This window comes from Ursus americanus, chromosome 30 (genome assembly GCF_024610735.1).
Source record: "Ursus americanus isolate L20-20 chromosome 30, mUrsAme1.1.p, whole genome shotgun sequence".
Lineage (NCBI taxonomy): Eukaryota > Metazoa > Chordata > Mammalia > Carnivora > Ursidae > Ursus > Ursus americanus.
Window position 1 is genome coordinate 15194453 of NC_142156.1, and position 9048 is coordinate 15203500.

Below are 9048 nucleotides of genomic sequence, written 5' to 3' on the forward strand. Positions count from 1 at the left end.
GAACCCGCTTCCTCCCATGGTTTGTTTCCTGGGTATCTACTATGTGCCAAGCACAACCAGTGACGTGAGGTGCACTATCTGGAACCATCCTACTGCAAGCCCTTGGGAACAGTCCTCGGAAAGCTGGTATTGTTCGCACTTGCCAGTGAAGAAGCTGAGGATGGGGAAGGGGAGGGCTGAATGGGGGAGAGACAGGAGGAGGCTGCCAGCAGAGGCGCAGCCAGCTTCCCCTTCTCCTCCTGGCAGCCCCCCCGGCTGCGAGCCAGGGGGCGGGGCTGGGCGGGGGCGTGGCCAGCCCTGGGCCCCCCATTGGCTGCCGGGAGGCGCCCTGGGAATAAAGCCCCGGACCAAAGGCCCAGATCCGTAGCCCCTGGGAAGATTCAGGAGACCTTGTACCTGTCCCTCTCCCCTCCATCTGGCCCAGGACTCTACTCAGTCTATACATCTAGACCATCTCCAGTCTATCCCTTCCCGGTTTGCTCCCTCTGTGCCGACCGCCCAGCTCCACCACCTTGCAGGTAAGTACCCCCCTCCTCAGCCCCACCCCAGTCTGGAGTGCCTGCGGCCAGGGGCGGGGGGTGGGGGTGGGGGCTCCAGGGGAAGAGGGGGAGGTAGAGTCAGTGGAGCACAGAAACCCATGCTTTGAAGCCAGACTGGCTGGGGTCAGCATCCAGCTCTGGGCCTCAGTTTTCTCCTCTCTGAAATGGGAATAATAACAGACCCTTCCTCATAAAGCTGGTGTAAAGGTGAAATGAGATCGCGCACTTAAAATGTCGAGCCCGATATAGCAATAGCCCATCTTTATTGAGCTCTTGCTATGAGCCAAGTGAGCGGGCAGTGACTTCTGACAGAGAGGGTACAGGTAGGCAGACAGCTTCCAGCTGGAGGGAGTGGTGCCCTCCTGTAGGGGTGTCCCTGCCCCTCACTTGACAGCATCCATGCTGCCAGCAGACACTGGTGGGGGAGGAAGCTTCCCAAATCTACCCGAAAGGGCTCTTGTGGGGGATGCCTCCCACTCCCAACCAGGAGAGCTCCCTGAGGTCAGGGCTTGGCAACGTGCACAAGGTCCGCTCGGCCAGAACCGGGGGTGCCACTGTTTCAGGGATAACCTCCAGGAGGTTAATTAAAGTTAATTCAAACAGATATGGGGTTGCCTCTGTAATACGGTGCCTCCAATCCCTGGCTTTTGTTCAAGAGATCCAGGGGAGAGATGGTATCTCTTTGAGCCGCCCTCCCAGACCCTGGATGTTAGTCAATTCAGACAGACATGAGCTATCCCTGTTTGGGGGTGCTAAGTTTGGCGGGGTGGTCAGGAACCCCACTCCTCACTTTTCTTCCTACCCAGGCAAATCTAGCCCAATCTGGGAGTGGTGATGGCCTAGGGCTAGGGCCGTCCCAGGTGGGGTCATTGGAAATAGGGTGGGACTGCGGAGAAAGAGCCAGTCTTGCTTGGCCTTCTGGAATGGGGAAGGAGGTGGGGGCCGCCAGATAGGCTACTCACCCAACCACCTGCTGATCAAATTCTGGCTCAGCCCAAGTTAGAATCCAGGAGAAGAGGAGGAAAAGGGGCTGCACGTATGTGACCAGACTCTGAGTGACGTCAGCTTCTGTATCCCCCCCGCCCCCCCCCCCCCAGTCGGTCCAGACAGGGAGGCCTGAGCCACGCGCGAGGTCCTGGAGAGAGCCTAGCTCTGGAGCCAGACTGTCTGAATTCCAATCCTGCCTCTCCAGCTCACTAGCTGTGTGGCCTTGGGCAAGTCACATTAAGATTCTGCTCCTTATTGCTGTGTGAGGAACTGCCCCAAGGTGTAGCGATCTAAAACCACAGTAGTCATTGTATTGCCGTCTGTCGTCTGTCGTGGCTCTGGGGCTTAACTGGTTTCCGCAGGCAGTTCTCACTGGGGTCTCTCGGATGGCTGCAGTGTGATGGTGGCTGGTGATGTCTCAAGGTCACCCCTCATGTCCCACAGGTGACGCTGGCCATCCGCTGTCAGGTAGGGCATCCAAGTGTGGCCTCTCTGTGTGGCCTGGGCTTACTCCCATCACGGCAGCTGGGGTTGGAGACGGAGCTGCCCAAGAGAGACAGCCAGCCGGAGGCTATGTCCCCTTCTGAGACCTCGTCTTGGGCGTGGGGCGGGGCCGGAGCCGGCTCACACCAGCTCTGGAGAGCACACTGGGCTGTCTCTTCCCAGCTCCACACTCGATGACATCGTGTTGGGAGCTTGCAAGTGGCCTTGGTGAAGGTACAGCACAGAAGTGCACACACGGCAAATCAGGGCTTGATTTTTCTTTGCAGAGTCCGTTGTTAAACATTCACCAGCGCTGTGCTGCTTGGAAGCCACAGAGTGTCCCTTCCACTGGCAGCCACAGATCACCCCCTCCTCCAGGGTTCAAGGGCAGGAAGCACAGACCCTGCCTCTCACTGAGAAACGCATCAAAGTCTCATCAAAAGAGATGCACGTGGGATGGGAAGAGCTTGCAGTGGCCGTTCTGGGAAACACAATCTGAGACTTGTTCCCCATCAGGGGAATGGGCTAATAACGCACCTCCTTGGATTGTTAAAAGGATTAAATGCATTAATATCTGTAAAGCTTAAAACAGCGGGAGATACATGGTAATCACTTTAGAAGCGATTATGACATAATATAATAATGATTATAAAAAGCTTTCTCTAACTGGGGATGGGGTTTTCCAAAGGTTAGTATGGAAAAAATACATGCATTTAAATAGATAATTCCTATACACGCTAAAACATTCAAACAGCACAAAAGGGGTGCCGAGTGCCAGCTCTCCCCAGAAGCCCCTTGTCCTAACGAGTTTCTTCTGTGTTTCCTGAGATGTTCTATGCACGCAGAAGCTTGTGGATTGTGTGTGTGTCCCTGAGTTTTTGCACAAATAAACTGTACCTGCTGTCCTGCCCCGTTAGCACTGAACCATCTTGAAACTCACTCCGAATCAGCAACTGCAAATCCATCTCCATCTCGCTCCCCTTGAAAGGTGCAAGGTCTGAATGTTATTTCTGATGCTCACAGATTCCCAGCATGGTGTGTGTGTGTCTGTGGTGTCCTGGTCCCCATTTTACAGAGGAGGCAGCTGAGGCTGAGGGGGGATTGCTTGTGTGATGTCACCTGGTGAGTAGGTGGCTCAGTTGAGATTTGAATTCGGGTCTCCAGGATGCTCCTTTTCTGGGCTCTTTCCTCGGCCTCGTGGGAAGCGAGGGGAGGGGTTACTCGCAGGCACGCTGAAGGCTATGTGGCAGTGGCTCGCACCCCGGCCGGCTCTCCTGACCACCTGGGTGTCCTTCCTTCCTCCCAGCGATGATGTCTGGAGAGCCCCTGCACGTCAAGACCCCCATCCGTGACAGCATGTCCCTGTCCAAAGTGGCAGGCACGAGCGTCTACCTCAAGATGGACAGTGCCCAACCGTCAGGCTCCTTCAAGATCCGGGGCATTGGACACCTCTGCAAGATGGTACGGGATGGGCTCTGCATCACCTGAGTGACGGTGGCGGGTCCTTTCTCCTCAACAGGGCAAGGCCAGTGTCCTGTGCTGACCCCCACGATGCCTGAGGATCTGCTATTAGCACTCCCTCTAGAGAAAGGGCGCCCCCCCCCAGGAGAGTCCCCTCACGGCCTGATCCGAGCCATCATTTGCCTGCTTCCCCCTGCCCTTCCCTGAGCCAGTCTTTTTGGGGAGGGGCGATGTCACCTGAGAGGCTAGGGCAGTACTGTGTATCTCGGAATTACTGGGAAGCACTCCAGGTGGGAGGGGAGAGCCCGGGGGAAGACTGGGAAGTGGGCCTCACCCTCCCGCCTTGTCTCCACAGTGGGCTGAGCAAGGCTGTGAACATTTCGTCTGCTCCTCCGGTAAGTGGCCTGCATGCCCCCTGCTGTGTGTCCCTGGGCCAGGTGCTCCACCTCTCTGGGCCCTGGTTTCCCTAGCAACTAGCTATGACAAACATCTGCAGCAGCCCCAATTTGGAATTCCAGGGGGAAGGTGAGCAGTCACTCAGGGAGGTGTTCAGAGCCCCAAGGTTGGGGGTGAGCAGTCCCAGTTGGGCTCCCAGGCCCTCCTGTGCCGACACACTTTCCACCCCCGTCCCTGACAGCGGGCAACGCAGGCATGGCAGCTGCCTATGCCGCCAGGAAGCTGGGCATCCCTGCCACCATCGTTGTGCCCAGCACCACACCTGCCCTCACCATTGAGCGGCTCAAGAGTGAAGGCGCCATAGTCAAGGTGGTGGGGGAGGTGAGTACCGACCCAGGGCCGGGGCCGCGGAGGGCGCCTGGCAGCAGGACAGGGTCCCCCAGCCTCTCACCCCTCCCCTGCATTCTTGCAGATGTTGGACGAGGCCTTCGAGCTGGCCAAGGCCCTGGCAAAGAACAACCCAGGATGGGTCTACGTTCCTCCCTTTGACGACCCCCTCATCTGGTACGTGGAGCCCAGAGTCCCCTGGCGCGGGGGGTGTCCACCTCCTACACCACTGGGTGGGCCCCTGCCACAATGCGTGTCATCACAGCCCTGTGCACAGCTGTTGTACGTGTGTGCCCGCCGTCAGGCTCGGCAGCAGGTGCACACACACGTGCGCCACTACCCATCCCCCGCGGCCACGAGTGAATGTGTGAGCTCAGATGCACAGGGATCTGCAGCCAGGTCCCCAGAAAGCTGACCCCAAGATGAAGATTCCAGGGAAAGCACTTTCCCTGGGTGGTGATGCATTAGAGGAGGAAGGGAGCCGAGGCCAGAAGGGAGCGGATAAAGGGCTCTCGTGGGCAACCGCGGTGGGCAGCTGGAGCTTACTCCCTCAGAGGCCCCAAACCAGAGGGATCCAGCTGCAGGAGAGGGTGCTGGGGATCTTAGACACCCACTGCCACCATTCTGGACCCCCACATTGGTGGAGGGCCGCTCTCCAGGGATGTCATCTCCTGCCACATCTGCAGGCAGCTCCAGTGGCCAGAGGAAGCCCTTGGGTAGACACGCAGAGGCTGACAGCTGGAAATCGGGGTGGAGCTGGGGCGGAGGTAACTAGCCCAGAGCCCATCAGCTGCCTGGATGAGGACAAGTGGCATCTCCGGGACCCCTGCGTGGGGTCTCCAGGGAGCCCGGCCCTGACCTGCCCCCTGTCCCCCCCTCCAGGGAAGGCCACACGTCCATCGTGAAGGAGCTGAAGGAGACGCTGAGCACAAAGCCAGGGGCCATTGCGCTGTCGGTGGGTGGCGGGGGCCTGCTGTGCGGAGTGGTCCAGGGGCTGCAGGAGGTGGGCTGGGGGGATGTGCCCATCATCGCCATGGAGACTGATGGAGCCCACAGCTTCCACGCTGCTACCACCGCTGGCAAGCTCGTCTCCCTGCCCCAGGTCACCAGGTGAGCAGCGGGGCTGCCTCCGTCGGGGGTTCGTCAGCCTTGGGAAGCCCACCTCGGCGCTGGCTGTGAGGCACACCCCCATGTCAGTCCCATTTTACAGATGAGGAAACTGAGGCTTTGGTCACTTGCCCAGAGTCACACGGCCATTGAGTGGTACTGCTGGGACTGAACCCGAGTCAGCGTTGACTCAGTACCATGGACATCATGCTTCCTCACACCAAGAGTCCAAGATTAAGCATTTATCAAGTGCCCTGTGACAGGGTTTTACACACCTCATTAATTTGCCAGCCATTTACTGGGCCCCTAATACGTGCAAGCACTGCTGATCCTGGGGCAAAGCGGTGAATAAACACGGCCCCTGCTCCCTCGGGTTCATTTCATATCCCAGCCCCGAACTGTTGACAGATGGCAATTAGGATTAGGTTTGGCACATTATACAGGAGCCCCAAATAACAGTGACTTAAACCCAGATTGAACTTTGATTCTTCTCATATAAAATGAAAAAACGTCTAGAGGTAGGCAGTCCAGGGGCTCCATGAAGTCGGGGGCGCAGGTTCCTTGAGTTTGTTCATCATCATCATCATGTAGCCTTATGGCCCAAAATTGCTGCTTAAGTGCCGACTATCACACACACACTCCATCTGGCAGGAGGAGAAAGGGAGAGCAGAAGTGATGCCCCCTCCCTTTAAAGACAGACACTGTACTTCCACTTACCTCTCATTGGCCAGAACTTAGTCACACGGCCACAACAACTGCAAGGGAGGCTGGGAAATGTCTTCCTAACAGGTCTCCACGTGTGCAGCTACAATAGATATTGGGTAGACAAGTCCTTACCACAGATAGGGAAGACCGAGTCCAGGATTCTGGATTCCTGAGACTGGCACCCAGGAGCTACCATGTTGGGCTCTGATCCTGCACTGTTGGGACTGAGGAAATAATTGTGGGGTGCCTACCGTGAGCCACACACTGGGCATAGGGCTAAGGTGGTTCGGGCCCCAGGTGCTCCTGGGTGAGCTGGGAATAGAACCGATGATGACTCCAGGGAAGGTGGGGGGAGTGAACGCACTGACTACGAGTGCAGGTCCTGGAATTACATAGATCCTGCTTGAGGTGCCTGCACCACCACTCCCTAGGCACATAACTTTGGGCAAGTGACCCACACGCGCTCTGCCTTGGTTTCCTCTCCCATAAAATCAAACCAATGAACAGCAAAACAGTTGTGAGAATTAAATAATGCTTGCCAAATCCTTGGCACCTAATAGTTCCTCAAGACATAGTCACTATGCCTGTGTCATGGGGGAGGACCCTTTCAGAATTCCACATGGAACCACGGGACTGAGTGCTCTCCCTGGAGGACTCCTTGGAGGAGATGGCCTTAATCCTGAGCCCTGAAGGACAGGGCAAGACCTGGGCAGGCAGAGTGGTGCTCAGCTTAGTGAGGGTTAAGTGGGTGGAGGGGGACAACCTGCAGCAGGGACTGGGAGTCCTTTCGGGGAACCACAAGGGGGCCTCTCTGGCGTTTGTTCCTCAGTCAGTGTTGAGCACAATATGCTATTTACCCCCAGTCAAGCCTCTGTGCCTTATTAGAAGACAACACTTGGTCAGGGAGCCCCTGGGACCTTTCAGGGCTTTACACCTGCCCACGGACCCCGCTTCCTTCCTCCTTCTCAAATCCATCTTTCTCTTTCTATCCCTCCTCTTCCCAATGTCTGCCTCCCTCTACCCACCTGTTTCCCCCATTCCCATCCTCTTCTCCATCCCCACCTCCCAGTGTGGCCAAGGCCCTGTGCGTGAAGACCGTGGGGGCTCAGGCCCTGAAGCTGTTTCAGGAACACCCCATCTTCTCTGAAGTCATCTCAGACCAGGAGGCTGTGGCTGCCATTGAGAAGTTCGTGGGTATGTGCCAAGTCCGGACCTGCTGGTTCAGGACTTAACTGGCTGTCCACGTGCTGTCCTAAGACATCCCATTCACTGTAAATTTTCTTCACAGTCCTATCTCCCATCCCTTCCTAGAACTTCCCATTAATGAAAGATAATACAGTGCAGCAGTAAAAATAGAAAGGCCAAAGCCACAAGTGAAGAAGTAAGCCTGACCACCATGACAGCAGGGAATAATAACTGTTTAAAATGTGAGCTCTGAGCTTCCTGGTAGTCGGGGTGAAAAAGGAAAGTATGGGCCTCAGGGTTGGCTTCAGAAATGGGTCTGTAAGTAGGCTGGACTCCTGGGTTCAGCCTAGGACAGGGATGGTGCGCTCATGTGTGCACGCATGTGCGCGTGCACACACACACACACACACACACACACACACAAAGGTAACCACTAACACTGCCACTTAATCTCCTGCACTAACACTCAGTCCGGCTCATCAACCATGGCCGTCATGCTCAGATGACGACTCAAGCCTTCTCAACACCGCGCTCAGGCAGTTACAATCATTTTATCGGTGCGAGCCTCATAATGAAACCTGGCCGTGGATCAGGACTTAAAGGTCGACCTGGGGTAGTGAGGGGAGGTTTGGCCCGGGGCCTGAGTCCTCAGGCTTTCCCAATGGCCCGACAGTTCCCCTGAACCCTGCACCCAGACCCCACCCTCATCACCCCCTCCTCCGCAGATGACGAGAAGATCCTGGTGGAGCCCGCCTGTGGGGCAGCCCTTGCCGCCGTGTACAGCCGCGTGGTTCAGAAGCTGCAGGGAGAGGGCAAGCTCCGGGCCCCGCTGTCCTCCCTCGTGGTCATTGTCTGTGGGGGCAGCAACATCAGTCTGGGCCAGCTGCGGGCCCTCAAGGAACAGCTGGGCATGAAGAACGGGTTGCCCAAGTGAGGGCCCTTCCCTGCCCATCTGCCTCTCCTCCCAGGGGGACCCCTGGGGGAGCTGGAGTTTTATCCAGCACCTTGCTGTAAATATTCTTCTTGTGTCTTCCTGGGAGCCTGAGGCCCAGGCCAGCCGGTCCCCTTCCTGGTCGCATGGGCCCTGTGCCAGGGGCTGCAGCTCCGAGGTGGAACTGGCTCGGCAGCCAGCAAGGCTGTGAACGGAGCCTCTCTGTCCCTAGCCACCGCGGCTCCATGAGGGCCGCCCACGTGTCCCATACCAGGTCCCCGGCGCCGGTGGGCGGGAGGGATGGGGACTGCGGTAGGACGGGCCTCCTCCCTGGAAGGCGCACAGGGCCTGGTCCAGGACTGAGAACCACCTGTCCTCTCCCGCAGGAGGCGTGGCCTGGCCCCGCCCCCCAGGCATTTTTCTATTTGCAGACTTTTTCATTGAAAAAGAAAAAAATGTATTTATGAAATGAAGATCCTTTGAGTTTCTCCTTTGTCACCCTCTGCCTCCCTGCCTCCCTTCCTCCCCCCACCACCTACCTGCTTGTAGTCCTGACCCCTGCACCCTGCCTCCTGGAACCCTGGAGCCCAATGGACATGGGGGCCAGGACCCTGCTCCCTGCTGGGCTTGTGATCCAGGGAGGGAGGGAGCTGAGCAAGAGCTGGGGCAAGGGTTGCCTCCACTGGAGGCAGAACCAGCCCCCAACCTGAGGCAGATGAGGCTGGCCTCATTCTGACAGGCCTGATACCGGAATGGCCTGATCACAGAACCACTGGGAGCAGAGTAGTGAGCCCCCCATCTCCGGGGGTGTGTAAACTGACAACGGACACCCATCTCAGGGACTCGGAAGGAGTGGCCTTGAAGTGC

The 9048-nt window shown here is 57.3% G+C and overlaps 1 protein-coding gene across 3 annotated transcripts; it reads left to right on the plus strand.

Moving 5' to 3' along the window:
* Nucleotides 1-374: 374 nt before the first annotated feature.
* SDS (serine dehydratase) lies at nucleotides 375-8654 on the plus strand. 3 transcript variants are annotated; one of them, XM_045776250.2, is made up of 8 exons: nucleotides 375-518; nucleotides 3316-3470; nucleotides 3826-3865; nucleotides 4108-4247; nucleotides 4339-4430; nucleotides 5136-5363; nucleotides 7135-7259; nucleotides 7976-8654. In XM_045776250.2, exons 2-8 carry the CDS (start codon nucleotides 3318-3320, stop codon nucleotides 8182-8184), a joined length of 987 nt encoding a protein of 328 aa, XP_045632206.2. In that variant the 5' UTR covers nucleotides 375-518; nucleotides 3316-3317; the 3' UTR covers nucleotides 8185-8654. The 3 variants fall into 3 exon arrangements, with proteins under 3 accessions (XP_045632206.2, XP_087713448.1, XP_087713447.1); XM_087857322.1 differs by lacking the exon at nucleotides 375-518 and adding an exon at nucleotides 1697-1994; XM_087857321.1 differs by lacking the exon at nucleotides 375-518 and adding an exon at nucleotides 2162-3131.
* Nucleotides 8655-9048: the final 394 nt, after the last annotated feature.

Excerpts from the sequence above, each read along its gene's own strand:
- SDS (XM_087857322.1), top strand. The coding sequence starts at position 1,940 with ATGTCTCAAGGTCACCCCTCATGTCCCACAGGTGACGCTGGCCATCCG. Across the intron at positions 1,995-3,315 it reads CGCTGGCCATCCGCTGTCAG|CGATGATGTCTGGAGAGCCC; the intron begins GTAGGGCATCCA and ends CCTTCCTCCCAG. Across the intron at positions 7,260-7,975 it reads TGCCATTGAGAAGTTCGTGG|ATGACGAGAAGATCCTGGTG; the intron begins GTATGTGCCAAG and ends CCTCCTCCGCAG.